General features: G+C 49.3%; 2 protein-coding genes across 11 annotated transcripts in view; both read left to right on the top strand.

Annotated features, from left to right (window-relative positions):
- The first annotated feature begins 33 nt into the window (after window positions 1-33).
- Window positions 34-3,607, top strand: PPCS (phosphopantothenoylcysteine synthetase). Of its 2 annotated transcripts, none has more exons than XM_055798989.1 (3): window positions 34-562; window positions 1,531-1,634; window positions 2,953-3,607. In XM_055798989.1, exons 1-3 carry the CDS (start codon window positions 67-69, stop codon window positions 3,274-3,276), a joined length of 924 nt encoding a protein of 307 aa, XP_055654964.1. In that variant the 5' UTR covers window positions 34-66; the 3' UTR covers window positions 3,277-3,607. The 2 variants fall into 2 exon arrangements, with proteins under 2 accessions (XP_055654964.1, XP_055654965.1); XM_055798990.1 differs by having other exon boundaries at window positions 143-276.
- Window positions 3,608-5,694: 2,087 nt separating this feature from the next.
- The window catches only part of CCDC30 (coiled-coil domain containing 30), a 37,375-nt gene continuing 23,483 nt past the window's right edge, over window positions 5,695-19,586 (top strand). For 8 of the 9 annotated variants that reach the window (XR_008746305.1, XM_055798934.1, XM_055798939.1 and 5 more), the window contains exons 1-7: window positions 6,057-6,347; window positions 6,736-6,856; window positions 11,878-12,068; window positions 15,612-15,698; window positions 16,538-16,691; window positions 18,381-18,440; window positions 19,406-19,521. Coding sequence is in view for 8 of the 9 variants with exons in the window: in XM_055798934.1 (XP_055654909.1) it covers window positions 6,093-6,347; window positions 6,736-6,856; window positions 11,878-12,068; window positions 15,612-15,698; window positions 16,538-16,691; window positions 18,381-18,440; window positions 19,406-19,521 (984 nt within the window). In the remaining variant the exon portion in view is untranslated. Of the gene's footprint in view, window positions 5,716-6,056; window positions 6,348-6,735; window positions 6,857-11,877; window positions 12,069-15,611; window positions 15,699-16,537; window positions 16,692-18,380; window positions 18,441-19,405; window positions 19,522-19,586 lie in introns of those variants that run through there. The other variant, XM_055798940.1, reaches the window with a different exon arrangement.

Raw genomic sequence — 19,586 nt, 5'->3', positions numbered from 1 at the left:
CAAGGCGACGCTTCCGGCAGGGCGCGGGCGGGGCACTTCCGGCGGAAGGGGCGGGGCGGGGCGGGCATGGCGGCGGCGGCGGCGGGCGCGGAGGAAGCGGCGGCAGCGGCGGCGGAGGGGCGCGTGCGGGCCTGGGCGGCGGGGCAGGCGGCGCGCGGGCGGCGCGTGGCGCTGGTGACGTCGGGCGGCACGCAGGTGCCGCTGGAGGCGCGCGCCGTCCGCTTCCTGGAGAACTTCAGCAGCGGGAGGCGCGGGGCCGCCTCGGCCGAGCGGCTGGTACGGGCCGGTTACGGCGTCTGCTTCCTGCACCGGGCCCGCTCCGCCTTCCCCTGGGCCAGGGCGCTGCCCCCGCCCGGGCCCGCCCTGCTCGACGCCCTCCGCCTCACCCCTGGGCCGCCGCCCGGCGTGGCCGCTGACCCCGCCGCCCTGCCCGCCTTGCTGCCCGCCCTCCGCGATTACCGCCGCGCTACCGAGGCGGGGGCGCTGCTCGCCATCGAGTTCACCGGGCTGGGCGAGTACCTGGCGCTGCTGCGAGCCGCCGCCCGCGCCCTGGCGCCCTTCGGTACGGGCAGGGCCCCGGCGGGAGGGGGCGAGTGGCCCCGGGGCGTGTGTGTGGCCCCGGTGTGAGGGGAGGTGGGGGGGGTGTCGCCGCTGTGAGGGGACAAGGGGCCTCGGGCGGGGGTAGGTGTCCCCGGTGTGAGGAGGAACGGGGGTCCCCGGTGGAGGGGGCTGTGTCCCCCCGACGTGAGGGGACGAGGATCCCCGGGGGCGTCTGTGTCCCGTCCGCGGCGTGAGAGGAGGGGCCCGGGGGTAGGTGCGTGGGTGTCCCCAGTGTGAGGGGACGAGGAGGCCCGGCGGGTCTGTGTGTGTGTTCCCCCCGCAGTGTGAGGGGACAAGGGGGCCCGGGGGGTCTCTGTGTGTGTGTGTGTCCCCTCCCCCAGTGTGAGGGGACGAGGAGGCCCGGGGTGTGTGTGTGTGTTCCCCCCTCACACTGTGAGGGGATGAGGGGGCCCGGGGGGTCTCTGTATGTGTGTGTTCCCTCCCCCAGTGTGAGGGGATGAGGGGGGCTTGGGGGTCTGTGTGTGTGTGTCCCAGTGTGAGGGGACGAGGGGGCCCGGGTGTGTGTGTGTCGTACCCCCCCCCCCCCACCCCCCCCCCCCAGTGTGAGGGGATGAGGGGGCCCAAGAGGTGGGTGTCACTGGTGTGAGGGGACAGGGGGGCCCGGGGGTGGTGTCCCTGGGGCGCAGGGGGCCTGTGGGGGCTGCAGCACCCTGCCATGGCAGTCTGCATGAGGCTCAGTGGGTGACAGTGTGTCTGAGGGGACCCTGGTGTGGGGGGTCAGCGCTGCCCTGCTCAGGACAGTGCCAGTAGGCAGTGGGGGGGTCTCCCCGGGGGGGGGACCTGGGCTCCCCTCCTTGGTGTTGGGGCACACTGGCAGTCCCACTGACTCTGCTCCGTCGCAGGGGTGGGGGGGCCAGGCTGTCGGAAGGCGCCAGTAGCAGTGGGTGACTGTGGTTGTATTTCTCATAGGCTCCAGCGTCATGTTTTACCTGGCTGCTGCCGTGTCGGATTTCTACATCCCGGCCTCGGAGATGCCCGAGCACAAGATCCAGTCCTCCGAGGGGCCCCTGCAGGTGAGGCCTGCCCCCCCCCCTCCCCCTGCCTTGCCTGTCCCAGCATCCTGCCAGGGGCGCAGCTGCCAGGGGTCTGACTGTGAATAAGACCTGGGAAAGGTTGTAAAGCGATGGCTCGCTGGCCAAAAAAGCAGGAGTTTGCAGTGGGAATGGGAGGGTGAATTTTGACGGAGACAGAATCCTGTGGAAACGGTGGAATTGCATTGTTTTATTCTTCTCTTGCACCAAGGGGCAAGGATGAGAGGATGAGGCAGGATTGGTCCTGCTCTAGTTTGATTGACATTTATTTTTAGAATGGTATGAAGAGGGTAACTGGCAGACTTAAGCACCAAAAGTGAGTGGTGTAGCATCTTATCTGCAGACAGGAGAACGCAGCCGAGTTCATCGCTGCTTTATCTTTGAGAAACAGCAGTATTACAGTTTGGTTTCTGGTATGGCATGTGCTTATAGCCTGCCTGCGAGATTGCCTTCTATTTTCCTAGCCTTTTGCTTTGGAGCTGCTGTGCTTACAGCATGGAGGTGGGCACATGGCGCGTCACAGGTAGCTGAAGCGCTCTTAGGAACGGCTGCTGGAGTATTTGTGTTCCTTTCTCCCGGCTCGCGCCGATGACAGTCCAAAGCTGTAGCACGTGCCTGGTGCCCAGGTGCCTTTCACCTATGGGAGCAGGTGGATTTCTGAGCTCCGTATATAGCAAATACCAAATTTATTTAACTTAATTAGCTTCTAACAAGTCACTGGGCTTAGTTTTTTGTTGTTAGCGTAGGGAAGATAAGGCAAAACCTGATTCCCAGTGACGGACCCAGAGGTTAGGAAGCTGGAGAACAGGGGCACCTACTTTCCCCCCCTCGCCATGCTTTGGCATATTTATGCATCATGTGCCTTAATGAATTGAGAGAAAGAAGAGTTAAAATTTGGTAGGCTGCCTGGATTTTGGAGAACTGAAAACTTGGACCTCTGCAGATATAATTCTTTTTTTTTTTATGTCTTCCTCTGCTTATGTTTATATTCCCAGAGTGGGTTTTAGCTCTTAAATAACAAAATGTTTATGCAGTTACTGTGGGCCTGCTTCATCACTTAAGAATGCCCTGCTTACTGTTAATACCACACTGATAATTTAATTTAGTTGTGCGCTGCATGCCAGTGAGATTTTAACCTTGTTTGGTGGGATCTAACCAAATACTGCCTTGGAAACATTTCCAGTGTAAATATGACATGAAGCGAAGCTGGAATTTCCTTCCCCCTCTCCCCCCATCTCTTACTAAAACCCATTATAATGTTTTTACTGAAACTTTTCTCTACTGTCTTTCCCAATTGTAGATCACAATGAAGATGGTGCCAAAAATGCTGTCTCCTCTCGTCAAAGAATGGGCCCCAGAGGCATTTGTTATTTCCTTTAAACTGGAGACCGATCCCTTGATCTTAATTGATAAATCACGGCAGGCTCTGGAGAAATACCGTCACCAGGTGGTGGTAGCAAATATCCTGGAGTCGCGGAGAACCTCTGTTATTATTGTAACCAAAGACTCACAGACTCCGTTATCTCTTTCTGATGAGGAAATAGCACAAGGCATGGAAATAGAGGAAAAGATAGTGAGCTATCTTCAGGGCCAACATACTGCATTTATAGAGAAAAAAGTCTGAGGACCAGCTCTGAATGAAACAAGTGAAATTGTGCTAGAGAGGGAGTGGAACTGGAGCAATTCTCTATCCCAGGTAAATAAAACAATCCTCAGTGGAACACTGTGTGAAAGGCTGCCGTCCAAAACAGTGTAACTTTTCTACAACTTGGTAAAGGTTATTGTTGCTTGCTTTGAAAAAAAAATGCACACAGGTGAAAACATTTCAAAAGATGATATTTATTCTAGTGTCTAAAGGAGGAGAGGATATATTGCCTTATTTCTGTCCCGTGGGCTGGGAGAACCAGGAGGTGGAGAAATGGTATATATGTCTGTATATAAAAGATTTTATTGAATCTGCCTCTTCAAAGTTTCTTTTTGATGTGTTGGATGGATGGAACGGTGCTTTGCCGAAAATAAGACATTCTGGTTTTATGATTGGAGTGGAACAACAGAGCTGGCAATCGTCTGGTATTGAAAGTGGATGGTGAAACAAGTGTGGCTAAAGACGAAGGAGAATGAGGTGGTAACAACTTTGGAGAGCGTCCGTTGCTCAGGGAGAGATCCAGTGGACCTACGTGTCAAGAACTTTGCTCAGAAACAGTTCAAGAAATAGGTACTGTGGCAGTGTCCCTAAAGCAGCTGTTCCGCCAAAGTTTTCCTTCCATCTGGAGTGTTGGTAGATGGCTGGGGAGAGTATAAAGGCAAGCAGACATGTGGCACAGAGCACAAGTGCGTGGCTTGAGGACAAGAAGTTGGAAAAAAGGAGTAGGCAGTGGGGGTGGAGGTGAAGGTGGATGGACTAGCAGTGATCAGCCTTGGGAGAACTGTCTCTTGGCTGTTTGGGTGGAGTTAGAGAAAACCAGGAACGTCCCAGCTCTAAATCCTGCTTCTATATGATTACCAACTTCTAAGCATACATTCCTCATGCTTGCAAGAAGCGCAGCATGCAACGTGTAAATGCGTGCCATGTGCAAATGTGTGCAATGTGTAAAACCTTAACTGCAGCTCTACTGCTGTCTGTTGTGTGCCTGTTTACATGTTTTCCTTGAAATAAATTCACTGGAAGTCTGTAAAGAAAGATGGTGATGCACAAGAATGCTATTCTCGTGCTTGATGCCTCTCCAGGGGTGGGACTGTGCTCGTATTTAAAGCCACTGAGCATTCAGGAAGGCCGCAGTGCTTTTGTAATGCCACTGATCATCTGAAAATCAGGTGTGCTCATAAAATTGGGAAAAAGGAAGGCAGAAGAGCAAGAAAAGAGCGTGAGGTTGGGCTCAGTGGATTAGGAGGGAGCACTGAATGCTAAAGGACTGCCGATGTGCAGGGAAGGTGCTTAGTGATGGGAGAAACGGTCCGGATTAGTCAGGAGCGCACAGATCCAGCTAGTAACTGAGCTGGGAGAAGGAACTAACAACTTCTACGTGGCCAGGACTGATATTTGCAGAAGGTGGAGAGAGAACCGCAGCACAGACTGTCTGTAGATGTGGGAAGCACCTGTTGGAGACATGCAGATAGGGAAGGAGATGATGGAACAGCCTGCATGTGTGTTGTATGCGCTCGTGAGCTCCAAGAGCTGCCTGTCTTCATCTCCCAGTATGTGACTGGTGTGAACGTTGAGCCCTGCTGATGTAGGGGCTTCTGTAGTCTTTGGAGTCTGTGGAGTGAGCTGGAGTTTGTGGAGTGGGCTGGCAAAGACGGGAATATAAAAACTTGTGTAAATGGAACAGGAGTGTTGGGACGAGGGGAGGGAGAAGTGCAATGAAGGCTCTCTTTGGAGTATTCTGGACTTTCTCTGTAAGGTGGCTGTGCAGGAGAGAAATAATTTAAACGTTTCATGGGGAAGACTTGGGCATTGCCTGTCTTGGGCCCTGCAGGTGCCTCAAAGGGCTGCAGCGCTCCTCTCGGGAGCATGGCTCTGGGCTTCCCTGTGTAACATCTGCCCCTCCTTCTTCAGGGTGGGTGTGAAGTCCAGGTTGGAGAGACTTCCAAAGCTCAGTCTAAGCCGCAGCTATCCCGATCCGGTGTCAGTGACGGTCCTGTTCCGTGCCGGAGGTTGAACAGAGACCTTGAGAGCTCCCATCCCAACACCTCCAGTGCTGGCCGAGTCAGGGCACCAGCCCTTTTCCTTCAGGGATGCCGTTGTGGTACCATAAGTGGGAAGTAGCTCCTGCAGGCCCAGCACCATCGGTATGCCGCTTTCCAAGGATCCCAACCACCACTCAGCCGAAGGTCCTCGCTGCACACTGCCGTGTCCCTCATCTCTTCCTTTCTGGACCATCCCCTGGCACAGTGCTTTCACCTGTTCGGGCAGCTCTGCAGGACAAAGCCTCCTTTACTTTCTCCGGCTTGGTTGCTTCTGGGGAAGCCCTCCATCTCCCACAGCTTCCCATGGCGTTTGGAAGGAAATTGGGAAAACCCGTCAGCCCCTTTTTGCTGGCTCTTGGCACTGGCACAGTGTTCGGTAGGGCCTGGGCTTGTGCCGTGGGCCTGAGGCACTGGCCTGAAGGTTGAGGTGTGGGTGGGGGCAGGGAAGCCCTAAATGCCACCGGTTTCGTGGCCTGGGGGGACACGCATTTATCCCTCCTGCTCCTGTCCCGGTGTGGTGTCCCGGAGGGGCGCTGGCTGCCCCGGCCCGGTGTCCACGTGTCCCGGAGAGGCGCTGGCTGCCCCCCCTCCCCTGGTATCGCTGTGTCCTGGGGGGTGATGGCTGCCCCCCCCCCGGCGGTGTCCCCGAGGGGGCGCTGGGTGCTCCCGCCGCGCCGCCAGGGGGCGCGTGTGGCAGCGAGGCGGCGCGCGCCGTTGCCATGGCGCCGGCAGCGGGGCCCGGGCCCGCGCCGCATGGAGCCGTCCGCCGCCCCGCGGGGGGACGGGGGGTGCCCGGGGCCGCCGGGCCGCCGCTCCCCGCTTCTCTGGCTGCCCCCGCAGGCCGAGGGCCCGGTGCCGGCAGAGGCCGTGCGGTGCTGGCTGCGGGCCGAGGGCGCCGACCCTGCCGCCCCGGCCGAGGAGCAGCTGGGCCTGGCCTGGCGGCTGCTGTGGCGGGCCGAAGCACGGCTGGGCGAGCTGGAGCGGCGGCGGGCCCAGGAGATGAGAGACGTAAGGGGTCACCGTTAGCCCTTGGGTCTGTAGCCCCGGGCTTTTGGGGCCTTTCCCCCTCCTTTTGCAGCAGCAGGTTAACGGGTGTTCGCAGCTGCTGGCCACTTTCCTCGATGCCTGGCAGCATGCGGCCCAGCTCCGCACACCGGGGTGCTGGGAGCACCCAGCGAGCCCAGCATCTCCCACCGAGCCAGGCTTAGAGCCCCTGCATTCCTACCACCGCCCCCTCCCACCCCCCTCACCTTTCCATCACTCTTTAACATCCCCAGATGCCATGAAGACATGGTGTCCTGCAAATCCAGGGGGATGGAGAGCTATTTGCGCCAACAACTTGCTGGCGAGGCCTTGCAAACACACTCCGGGATTGTGATGTTTTCTTTATTTCTAGGTGGAAAGCTATGTGGGTCACGTCCGTCACCTGTCGGAGGAACGGGATGCCATCACCACTGAATATGAAAAAGAAAACGAACATCTCAGGCTTGAGCTGACGCGGCTGCAGCTGCAGCAGGGTAATCCTTTCCCTCCGAAACACAGAGATGCCTTGACAGGTAGCGGCATCCAGGTCTTTAGCAGAGCTGCTGAAAGCTTTTTTGAAAGCAGAGCGGCGTTTCTCAGTGAGTTCTGTTAGAGCAGCGTGTGTGGTAAGGTTTGGGAGGTTGGCAGAAGCGTTAATGAAATATTACAACTGATTTGTAATTGCCTTGAAGGGTCTTGTCCGCTTTTACTGCATTTGTTCAGTGGATTGGGCGGTTTCTTGCTTCGTGTGGCTCCATTGTTGCACTAAGCGTCTTCCAGAGGCTGGTTGAAGAACAGAATTGATGGTGCTGTTTGTTTTCCAACTCTAAATTAGGGACTCCTCAGGTAACGGAATGTTGAACTGTGTTCTGGCTGATGCCAGGGAATTTGCCGTTGGCTTTGGTTTAGTCAAAATCCACATTTTTTAAAACAATTCTGAAGGACAGTGGTATGTTTGTGACAGTGATTCAAAATTTGCCATGTGTGGTTATTTTAGTATAGTTTGGGTTTTTTTAAAACAAATTATTTCACTTACATTTCACTTCAAATAATTTGCTTTCCTCTCAAACCCTGAGGTTGCTTCCAGTAAAAGCAAATATATTTTGCTGGGGTTAGTTCTTGATTTTCTTCCTAGTCTTCTGTTGTGTTTTGAGTGCTGCTAATAGCACACTCTTATCATTAACTCCTCCTCTCATGGTGCATATTATCCTGGGTCTAAGGTAAAACTGGGAGTGCTAGCACACCTTTAACAGTTTTTTTTTTGTTATGCACACTTTATTTGGGGCAGCAGATACAGGAGTTTTGGGTGATTGATTGCAGTTTTGAGTCTCTGCTCAGCTGTGACCAGCCTGTGGGCTTCAGGGTTTCATCTGGTGGGGTGACTTTTCAAAGATGGGTGTGCTTAAGCACTGCCTGAAAGTCTGTTTCCTCAGGGCATGTAAAGCCATCATTTAGTGTTGAAAATGCTGACACGCCAGGGTTTAAACTACTCATGAGCCTTCGGGAGCATCACTGTGGCAGAAAACTTTATTACTGGGTCTTGTATCTTCCCCACAAGGTGGCAGACGAATGACAAAAACATCCCGAAAGCTGGTTTTGCATTTATTTCCTGGCAGCGGCTCTGCTCCTTTGGACTTTTTCCATTTTTTTAGGGACTCTTGTGGCTATTGAGCAATGATTAACGCTTAAATGGCAACAGATCCATGTCCGTGGATCTCAGTGTATCCTGTCCATGGTGGGTGGCTGTATGTAATCAAGTTGTTACTAGGCTGCCACCCCCGAGGGGTTTTTGTGGTTCAGCGGTGCTTTGGTGTCGTACAGTGTTTCTGTGCAGCTTTGTGGAGGAGTTTGTTTTGGGATATTACTGTCAGACTTTGGTTTTGAAGACTTGCAGTTGCCATACCGATGGCATTAGCTGCGGTCCTGCGGTATGCATTGATAATTTAGTGATCTGGGCAGCGGGTGAAGCCCTGCCTTCCACCAGGCTGTCCTCTGCAGGGAGGGATGCCACCCCTGATGTGTTCTGGGATGCTTGTAAGATAGTTTTCTTGAGGGACTGACCTTTTGCTTCACAGGTCAGCCTGTTCACACAAAAAAACAAGCAATGCCACTGCCCATCTCTGGCACAGAGTGTATGGCTATGCTTGTACTTCAGCTGCTGCACTTTCTCAAGGACTTCTGTCGGGCCTTTGCCATCTCTGGGTCTTTAATGTGGCTCTGCTGCAGGGTTCAGTGCTGCGTTGCTGTGTCTGTTCCCTGGGCCTCTGCTTTTCATCAGAGTGTGTACACACCAGCGTAGAGATGCCTCCTGTAGGAGCAGGGCAGGCTGAAGGAGGTCTTAAACCACAAGTTGATTGTCCTCTGGGTCTTGCTGCCCCTCATTTTTGCAGGGCAGCTGGCTGTCTTTAGCAGGGCCACATTGATACTGCAGATCATGCTGGAAACAGGACTGGAGAAGGGTTTTGTGGAAAGGCATACCCCAGTCTGCTGGGATTGCTGAACAAAAATGTGGGCAGGGCAAGAAGAGAGGATGGTGGTAGGGAGCTTTTGGGGGGCTGAGGACAATAACAAGTTCAGATGGGAAAGGGCAGTTAAAGACAGAGGCTGGTTCAAGGCTGTGGTACAAAGGAGGGGCCTGGCCTGCGGATGGTGAGGTGCGGGTGGATGGGATCTGTCCTGATCTGGCTTGTAGTGACAGTTGGGAATCCTGGCTTTGGGGAGCTGAGAGATTGGGAAGGGAAGGGGCAAAGGCTCGGGCAAATGCGGGAGATCACTCGAGTGGGCTCTCAGGATTGAGCGCATACCCTTTTTCAAAAGCAGCCAAATGGATCAGAAGCTCTGCTTGGTCTGAGGATTGCTGGGAGCAATTTGATCTGTTAAAAGCTGTTTCTGATGATAAAAAGTAAGTTTCTGTTTACATGTTTACTTCTTGCCTGGAAAGAGCTCGAAGGGTTACTGCAGAGAGCAGATGCTGCTGGTTTTATGTTGGGCTATTGATCTGAGCTTTACCTCATTTGGTACCTCTGCCCAGAGTGAAATTTTTCCTTTCCTCGAGGCAGTTTGTAATCTGTTTCCAATGATTCTTGTCAAATATGCCTCAGTGTTTTTGGAGGGCAGATCAATAACTCATGGGCTGCATTACATTTGTTTTTCAGAAAGGCTTTTGGTAATGGCAGTAAACCACAATGCTGTTGGGGGCTTGCCTGGGTTTCTTTAAAAAGTGAGACAAAAAGAACAAATAGTCGTGGCCTGAGCTCGGTTATTGTAATGGCTGTACTGCTTAAACGTACCCAGCATGGATGAGAGGATGCAACTTCTGTGGTGGGTGTGAGGATACTGGTGAATTGCTTATTTCTGAGAAACTTCCTGGGGTGAGAACCTTTGCAAATGTAAAACTCGAAGCGAGTGCAGAGGAGGTGCAGGAGATAACTGCAAGCGGGAACACATCAGTGCATTGGTATAACGTTGCTTCTATGAGGTGTTTGCTTTCTCAAGTGGGACATCTTGGATGTGGTAGAGGGAAGGTGTTTGAGTTATTTCTAAGGAATTAGTGGGCTTTTACAAGCAGGTAATCGGTGCCGTGTATGGCAGAATCCCTTCATCCTCACAAATATTTTTTCTTCTTCAGCCTGTGGAAAGTTTCTAGGTCCTGTTACCACAAGCTATACTGCTTAATAATGTTTTGCAGGTTGGCTGTGAGGGAAACATTTGCAAGTGAAACTGTCTGTGCAGGAGCCAGCCCTATGAGTTCAGACATGCTTGTCCTGTTTCTGGCTATAAAGCAGAGCAGCTTTCAGCCTATTTTAGATGGGATGTGGCAAAACCATGGGAGGAAACTGCAAGGCTGGTTGAAGGCAAGGGAGAGGGTTCAGTTTAATATGAGCTGTAGGCTCCTCATAATGCATATGGAGCAAGTGACCAGCTATTTTTAAAGTGCAAAATGCAATACTTTGCTCCATTTCATGCGGGAAGGATGCAAACCAGCCACGTTTGACCTCTTCATTGAACGAGCTGTAATTTATAACCACAGGGGAAGGCGAATGGGAAACCGCAGGGTGTTTTCCATCCATAGGGCTGGACAGAGCTGGCTGCAAAATGCAGAGTGGAAACATGTGATTGATTTGAGCCTTAGGATGTGATTGCACTGGGTCCTCTGTTAAATCCAGTGTATGGAAGTGAGGAACAGACTTGTTCAGAGCTGAGTATGTATCCTGTGTAAGAATATAAGGAATATTTGCACTGCTTAACTTCAGACATCTAACTGTATTCCTAAGCAGTGAAAGAGTGTGAATGTCCCTCCTGCTTCTGTACAATACCCACAGCTCCCCACAGTTCCCATGCTACAGCACTTGGAAACCTTTATAATCTGGTTTGGTCTAGAAATTGGCAGCAGGGATTGTTAGTTTTGTTTTTAATATGAATTATGTAGGGAGGTTTTGAAAAATCCTTCCTGAGCTTAATAAGCTATGGTGTCCAGTGCAGGAGTTGCTGCCCCAACCACGCAGGAGACCAAAGTTTCCTCATTTTCTCCTGGCAGATAAATTTCTAACCATGCAAATGAGGGGCTCTTTTTAACAACTGTTTGTTGCACAAACACAATGGTCCTAGCCATAAACCAACTTCTCTTGCAAATGTCATGTATTTGCCTTGGAGGTCATTGAATCTTGAAGTTCTTCCCAGTGCACAGTCTCCCTAGCTATAATTTTGGGATAAATGGTGAAGAATGGGCAGTTAAATTTAAAAGGATTTTTTTTTTTTTGTTCCTTTAATCCTACAGGAGACCTTCATACAACAGGTCTGTGTTACCAGAGGCAGTCCTTAGCCTGGGCTTATGGCTGGTTTTGGAGGAATGAGGGAGTGATTTCTAAGGTTGTGTTTTAAGAAGTACTCTGAGTCCCTTTGAACCCTCTGAGTTCTGCACAACGAAAAAGTAAAGATATACAGATCTACCTCCCTACCAAACAGCCCTTAGGAAAATAGTAATGTTCTGCTTATATGAGTGCTATGATATTCTGTGTCTCTTTTTCCAAAGAAAATGTTTATGTGGTTGCACATCCATCTGTTTGGTTTCTCTCAATGCCCATTTAATTTGTTGTTTAGTTGCCACCAGGCTGTATTAAGGGTCAAAAGGATTGAGGATAACCAGGTTGGTGAGACTTAGCTGCCGGGTGGAAGAAAATGGTTGTAATAAATCCCGCGCTGAAGACAAGGCAGGAGAACTCAGTCTAGATGCAGCAGGTCCTCTCACCTGCTCGGCAGGCAGGGTGGTGGCTGTGAGCAGAAATGTTGGGACAGATCAGAAACATCAGGACGGAGGGAATAGGGCTGAGACAACAGGTAAGAACAGGGGGCAGGAGGCAACAAGGGAGATGGGAGAAGAGACTTTAGGAGCTGTTGGGCTCCGGGAGAAATGGGGGCTGTTGCAGTGGGGAGTGTTTGGAGGAGCTGGGACCTCAGATCTGCAGGAAACCATGCTTTTTTTGCTCTTTTGCTCACAGCAAGCCTTGTCTTGCAGAAGCCCAGCTGAAGGAGATCGAGGAGATGCTGGAACAGGAAGGCTTGTCCGAAATAGCTCACAGTAATGCCAGTGAACAGATTGCTTATTTACTGGTAGAAAGAACAACGCTGCTGGAGAAACTGGAGATCACAGATCAGAAGTTGAATTCACACAGCTACGCAGACAGGCTGCATGTGGCACAGCTTCAGGTACCTCCTGCTTTAGCTGCTCAGGCTGGCTGAAAGTGTGCTGGGGAAAAGGATGTCTTGGAGATTTTTAAAGTAAAAATACTTCGCCTCTCTATGAGGACACTGTGGATTCTTAATACTGATGTTGATTTCTTTGTTAGTTTTCACACTTGCATGTTTACACTTGATCTGCTCCCACATCTTGCACAGGGATAGTGAATAGGATTCATTTTAACAGAGAAAATGTTGAAGAATTTGTGATATAGTTGGTCTGAGGATCTTCATTGCGTAATAATGACTTTCTACTAATCTAGATTTCCTGGTGATCCAGTATTTAATTTCAGATGACTAAGTTCCCATGAAAATCGTGAATTTAAAAAAAAAACACAACACCTTTCCCTATACTTAAAGTGAGGTTAAAACTCTTCCCTTCCAGCTGCTGAGCTTGAGGATGGAAGTTAAGCAAACCTCTGCTTACACACTGAGTTCAGTAAATAAATGTCACCACGACTTGATGATTGGCAGGTTAGAGAGGACCATCCGTGTCCTGATTTTTTGCTTTCCGAGGTGAGGAATTTTGACAAATGGTGGAGGAACAGCAGCTACTCCATGTTAGAGAGACAGTTTGTGGCCGATCGCCTCAGCTGGGGAGATCTCCCTCCCACCAAGGCCTCCAATGTCCACCTGCTACTGAGTGTGGCTGTTTCACAGAACGGCAGCCCAGGAGCTGCTGGCTCTTGTAGCTGTTCACAGGAAAGCCCTCTTGGGGCCAGAGGGGACTGGCTGGGTTGGGTGGCCTCCAAGTTAGAGCTTCTTGGCCTTTTTTGAGTAAGCTTGTTGAGGATGGGACACTTGGAAGCCCTGCTGCAAAGCTCAGCTTGGTTTGGGCTGTGTTGCACCATCTGACCAGAAGCCAAATGCAAAATCTCAAAAGGCAACGTCATAAGAGGGCAAATATGTCACGACAGTGCATCACAAATGGTCTCCTTGCCTCCAGTGGTATGTGGTGTCTGAACCAGAGGTGCTATTATTGTGTCCAGTAGTCCTTGATTAATTTTTATCTTCCATGAATTTGGTTGCTTGTTAAACCTGTGCAGTTTTCTTAATATCCTCAACGATTTGTAGCGAGGACTTTCACAGTTCAGCTACTGTCACAGGAAGCTCCTTTGTTTCAATCTACCATCTCCGGGCTTCGTTCAGTGCTCTCCAGCTCTCGTATGAAAAGGCAGCGAACAATTGCCCTTTTATCTGCCTTTTCTGTGCCACTTGAGATTTTAGTGACCTCAAGAGCATCCCTTTCTGGCTGGAGAGCTACTCCTACTAACTACTCTAGGGTTGGGTGTCATTCAGGATGCATCCGTGGTATATCTTAGATGTAACTATCCATCTTAGAATGAAAGAATCTTGTTTGCAGTGAGGCAGAGGAGCTTCCCTGATGCGCTGCCTCCCACTCTTGGATAGAAAACACCTCTCTGCAAATCAAATAATCTACAGTGGATGCCCGTCACTTGATACTTTTTTTTTTTTTGCTGCAAACACACCGTTTTCCCTATGAAGCACTGTGATAGAAACCTCGCTGTAGTTAAAGAGGAAGCAGAGCTGTAACCTTCCAATGAAATGCCAGTTAACCACATCTGCTACTAAGCGTTTCCCAGATGTGATTGGATTTGCTCTTCTTCCAGAGCCAAGTAAGGAAAGCAGGGCCAGGGCAAAGGAAGGTCACAGATGTCTGCAAGTCTGGTGTTGAATCCAACCTTCCTGCACAAAACTCGTCCTTCTGAGGATGCAGCTGATGGGAAGGAACCTCTGCCTCACAGGCTGTCGCTAAAGCACTTGGTCAGGAAGGTTAAAGTGCAAGTTTCTCCCATGGATCACTTCAGATGAATTTAACTTGAATTTTTGTCTCCCAGAGGGAATGACTGGCCACCCTGCGTTGGAGCTGAGCTACCAAGCAGGGAAGAAAGGCAGATTGCTGGAGCCAGGGGAGCAAGCAGGCAGGGAGCAAAACTCCAAATAAGGGTTAGGGCTTCTGCCTTCTTCTGCTCTTGTTTTTTATTTCTTCATGCACCCTGTGGCTGAACACCCTCTCCACCTGGCTGCAGACTTCATGAAGAAGAGCTCCAGCGTTTGCACTGGCAGCTTCTCCTAGCAGTCTCCTCTCAGGTCCATTCTTTCTCATGATCTAATGAACATGTTTCTGTAACTGGTCTGGACTACTGGGTGAAGACAGAGAGTGTTGCTCCAGCTGGTCTCAGTGAAGGACAGAACCAAGGCAAAATCTTCTATTTGGAAACAATATAGGCTGTCTATGCATGAAGGGCAGTGTGGATTTTACTTGGATTCCTCCTGGTGCATGGTGGCCAGGATCCCCTAGTAGGTAGACAGCCCTGTAAATACCTGACTTTTACCCACTTTTCATGCAGCTGTTTAGAGGAATAAGACTTATTAAAGGAAAATATATTTTTGCATGATCTAAACACATTATAAGTATAATGCTCCTTGTTTCTAATCAAACACAACTTCTCTGCAGTCCTTATATTGGATACCTTGTCTGTGTCTTTAAAGCCAGGTGAAAGAAAGCTATGTTGGACCTCTATTTTTCAGGAAAACATTTTCTCTAAAGCAGACTGTTTATCTTCCCCAGATGATGTCATTGCTATCCATGCTTGTGAACTAGAAACTGTTGATTAAGCACTCCATTGTTTGGGGTAGCATCATACTTGCTTTACACAATCATTAGAGTCACAGCAGTGTTAGAGGTTAATAGGTTAATTGCTCTTGTTACTCTGTTTACTGGAAGATGTAGCCTTTCTTATTCTCAAATGACCTGTTACGTACTTTTTTTTACTCTTAGACTGAAGGTCCAGACACGTTCCTGACTGTTACAGAAATGAATGCAGCTTTTCGCTAGACTGCTCAGGCATAATTGATTTTTTTGATGCATCCCCACTAATGCAAAAAGCCAGGGTACAAACATGTGTCTTTGTGTGGTAGTCACTAATACATATGTGGGGAAATGCTTTCCGAGTGCTGGTGGAAGGCATGGCATGTGCAAACGTGCTCACCTCTCTAGAGCCAAGGTGCAAAATATTAATTGCAACCAACCTCCTGAGCATTAGCAAATCCTTGATGCTGGTTCAGTTGTGCAGGCTGCAGGGAAGCAGGAATCTGTTAACTCGGCAAGTGGTTCAAAAGAGAGGAACGTGAGGAAGTAACCCAGCATTACTCTGATAAAGTGAGTCAAGCATACTTGGCCCCAACACATTTCTTTGGGCAAAGCTGAGCCCACAGGCTCGAAGAGGAAGATGCCAAGGAGATCACAGGTTGTAAGAGAAAACAGTGAACCCACAGAGTTCCCAGTACTAGCTGAGACAACTTGAGGGGTTTTCACAAGGATTTGGGAAACTGTGTTTTAAACATCCTCTTCAAATATAAGGTGTGATTACAAAACCCCTTCTAATAAAGTTATGTTAAAACTGAAAATCCTACACACTGGTGTTGAGTGATACATGGTAGCATGCTTTCTAGTCATATTAATTTATTAAAATCTCTTTTCTGTGCAAGGATGATTTTGATCACACTCAGCAGACAGAAGATGAACTTCAACAACATCACGAATCCATGCAGCTTACTGGAGAGGCAATGCATAAGGTAACAGTTTTGCACGTTTTCTTGCTGATGAAAAGGCCCATAGTTGAGATTTCAAGCTGTGGGTCTGCTCTTAAGCATGCTGTGAGGGTTTTTTTTAATTGGTTTTAGCTGATGGGATGCAAGTGGGCTCTGAACTTCAGGCTGTGCAACCACATCAGCCTGGTGCTGCGCATGGGTTAATCACTTCTGCTGAGAGCCAGGGTTAATGTCTCACCAGCTTTGGTCAGGGCTGGCTTGGAAGCACTCACCTGCCTTTAATGGTATGTCAAAGAAATGGCATTGGAGATGAGCGGACCAAAGTCCAAGGGAGTGAGAAATAGCTCTTTTTATATCAACTAAAGTGACTTTTCTGCAGAATCCCAGGACAGCAGGAGCAGGTCTTTCTCCTTCCCTCTAGGATCGGAGGTGCCAGATTGGCTTGAGGGTAGCTCTCACAACGGCTGGGGGACGGACATGCAGAATTGACTTGTCCTTGGAGCAGACTCTCACGGGGTGTGGTGGAGCCCTCTGCTTGGAAAACCTTGTGTATTATGTGTTTGAAAATGCATCATAATTAATGGCATTGTCACAAGGAGGGAAAAACAGAGCCTTGTGTCGGGAAATAGCCACAGCGTGCTGTTCACCACCTGCTCTATGGCATGTGTCTATGGTGAAGAGGGTTATCCACTGCGTGTCTGCCTTCTGCCTCTGCAGTGGCTTCCCTGACCTCACCTGCTTTCTGTTTGTGTTGCCACCTTTGTCCTGGCAGGCCAGGAGTAGTGTGGAGGAGGGACCTGCCTTGGTTACATCACTGGGAGGGTTGTATCTTTTCCATTGGAGCATTAGCTCTTGTGTTTCAGTTCTACAGGGAAGAGCTGGAGAGGGAACAAGCAGCACATGCAAGAGTTGAACGAGATCTGGATGAGGCCACACAGAGGCTGATGACAGCCCAGGAAGAGATCCAAAGGTTGACAGATGAGCTGGATGCACAAAGAAAGGAGCAGAGCAAAACAGGTAAGTGCTTCTCTTGTGGCCAGTCCCGATTACTGGCCTGTGCTTAGCCCGCCCCTGGTTAGTGTAAGCCTTGGACTTCTCACCCAGGGGAGCTGGAGGCAGGCTGCCCAGGGTCCTCTCTGCTTGTAATGTGGAAAAATCAGGGTCAGATGTTAGCCTGGTACCTAGGAGATCTGAATGCAGTTGTTAACAGTCACAAATCAATTAATTCCGAATGGGGAAGGCTGAGACATGGGGTTATCTGATCCATTATTACAGCAGCAGGGTCTTGACTGACTTTCTGGCTTCTGTACAGGGAGAAATTCAGGCTCTTGCAGGGGATGGAGAAGAAATGATTTGGTCCAGAGACAGAGTAGCTATAATGCCACACACACAGTGTTAGCACAGCTTGACCATGAATTTTTAGGTTCCTCAGATGCTGTGTTTGGGATGCTGCCTGGTTAGGAGCTGTTAGCAAGTGCTCATAAGCAAGGCTTATCAGCAGTCTGGAAGTGACTGGTTAGATTCTTATCACTGGTGATATTTGCTTAACCTCTTTGTTGAAATAACTGTTGTTGACCAGCCCTTAAGTATTAATTTTATTTTTTTTTAAATGCTGACTGTAAAAATAAATGGTTTTCTGTAGGGAAATCAAATGACTTGATAAAACTCCTATTGGAGAGGTCTCTAAAGCCAGGTGCTTCACTGCTACTTCCTACAGGAGATTTCTTCAAGCAAAACACTAGTTTCTGGATGCATTTTTTCGGATTACTTAATTGTCCCAAAATCTGTGATGCAAAATTTCAGTGGAGAACAGCAAAATGTGATGAGAGAACATGTTCTGACCCCATGTCCCTTTGCAGAGAGCGGTACCACCTGGGTAGGGTTTCTGTGTGAATTGCAGGTCCTACTGCAGACCTCGCAGCTCATGCCCAGCACTCAGACCTAACTAAACCTTCTAGCCAGTTTCCAAACCCATCATTTACAGCCTTTTAATCAAAGGCAGGGAAATGAGCACTCTGTGGGCATCTGCTTTGTGTATTGATCGATACACGTGTCCCTGGGGATGGAGCGAGCATCGCGTTGCAGCCTCCCAACAGTACTGCTTCTCCAGATCCCGGACGGGCTGCAGTGTGCAGCTCTGCTCAGCGGATCATAGCCTGCATGGGGGAATCTCTGTTTTAGAATCTTCTTAAGTATCAAATGAATATAAAACTTTCCAAACTGTGAGTCAGGGTTTGAATGCTTGTTATGTCTGTGTGGTTTATTATGTCGCGAGTATTAGTGTGAGGAATTACTGTTATAGCATCTTAGCGGCTTCCCTGATGATGAATATCAGCATGCCTTCTCCCAATGAACTTCAGAGCCAACTGCTCTGTAAGCAAATTGATGTTCTAATACAAACCTAAAATGAAATCTCTGATCTTTAGTAAACCTCCACTGGCACAGCATATTTTTGTTCAATGATAACTTGCAGCTGCTTGCTTGCATTGAAGAGAAAATACAAGATTGCTTCTGGCCACTTTGTAGCCCTGTTATTGGGTCTTTGGTGATTAGAGATTTTGAATTGTGTGCCTAGCTGTGTACTAGTTTATTTTTTAGTTTTCCTTCAACTCTGTATTTAAAGTGCATTAAAAACGTTGCAGAGTTTAGCTTTCAGCAACATATGTATGGGCTGTCTCAGTAAAACTGTCTCTTTTATCCTCATAGAGTCGGCCTCATCGTCAGCCCTGCAAGCACCTGAGAGCCAGGAAGAATGGAGAAAGAGCGGTAAGTTACACTATTTACAAGTGGTGAAGATCCAGAATTTTGTCAAGGCTTTCTGTAGTGCTAAACGGGCTTTTCAGCAGAATAACAACACTTTGGTAGAAGGTGTTCCTTGCCTTTTATTTCAAATCACAAAACTGAAAATTCCATATCAAGATCCTTGTGTGAAACAGGGGTTTGGGGCTGTAGGTTGTGGTTTATTTTGGTTTTGCCAGACTGGGATCTAGAAAGAATGTATGTTTTAATTTTTGCCTGAATAGGAGTCAAACTTAAGCTGAAATTTCCTGTGCCCAGTATTAAGCTGAAAAGGGAAAAATCTGTGTCTTCTCACTGGTTTTACTTAGGATTTGGATACCAGTGCATACTCACAGGTTTCTGTCAGTGTACTCCTAATACATCTTTTCCTGTTTCTTGCACTTCAAATACTAGATAGTCTGTGCTAATTGACGTGATGGTTATATATATTTACTGATTCAGACTCGAAGGGTTGGTATGCAACCCTAATTTTTACTGTACTGGCCATTTCCTAAATATTAATGCTAGCACAACACTGATACACTAACTGTGATTGTGTTTCTGCTTGCAGAAAGTTATGAATTCTATGATGAAAGTAAGAAATATGGCTGTTTGGGTTTTTCAAAGCTTACCCTAGCTGTTTGGGAAACCCATACCTAAATATCTGAGGTGAGGCATTTTCCATGATCCAGAGGTGAACTGAATCGCTGAAATAACTGTGGAGAGACTGCTGTGCTCTTACAATAAACATAGCATTGCTATTGAACCTGCATCTCCAGAAACCTCTGCTATTTGAGGAAAAGGACGTGTCACCATATATATGGAAAACTCTGCTCTGTGCTGTCGCATAAGGGCAAGGCAATTTCAGAAACCTTACTCATGCGATAGCCCCCCTCTGAGCTTGGTCAAGGGCCACACTGGTGTTGGTGACCGTTTTTTTCTGTTCCGTACAGACAGGACTGAGCTACAGAAGGCCATGGAGCACAACAGCAGACTGGACAAGGAAATTCTGGCACTGCGAGCACGGGTCCAAACGCTCGACTTGGAAAGAAAAGCGTTCCTGGATCTGGTGAGTACCCATCTCCTGGTCTGCTGTGGCACCAGCGAGTCCTTCCAGAACTGCCGTTCTGATGT

Source organism: Falco peregrinus, chromosome 3, assembly GCF_023634155.1.
Source record: "Falco peregrinus isolate bFalPer1 chromosome 3, bFalPer1.pri, whole genome shotgun sequence".
NCBI classification, from domain to species: Eukaryota; Metazoa; Chordata; class Aves; order Falconiformes; family Falconidae; genus Falco; species Falco peregrinus.
This window is presented reverse-complemented; position numbering and strand designations above follow the sequence as displayed.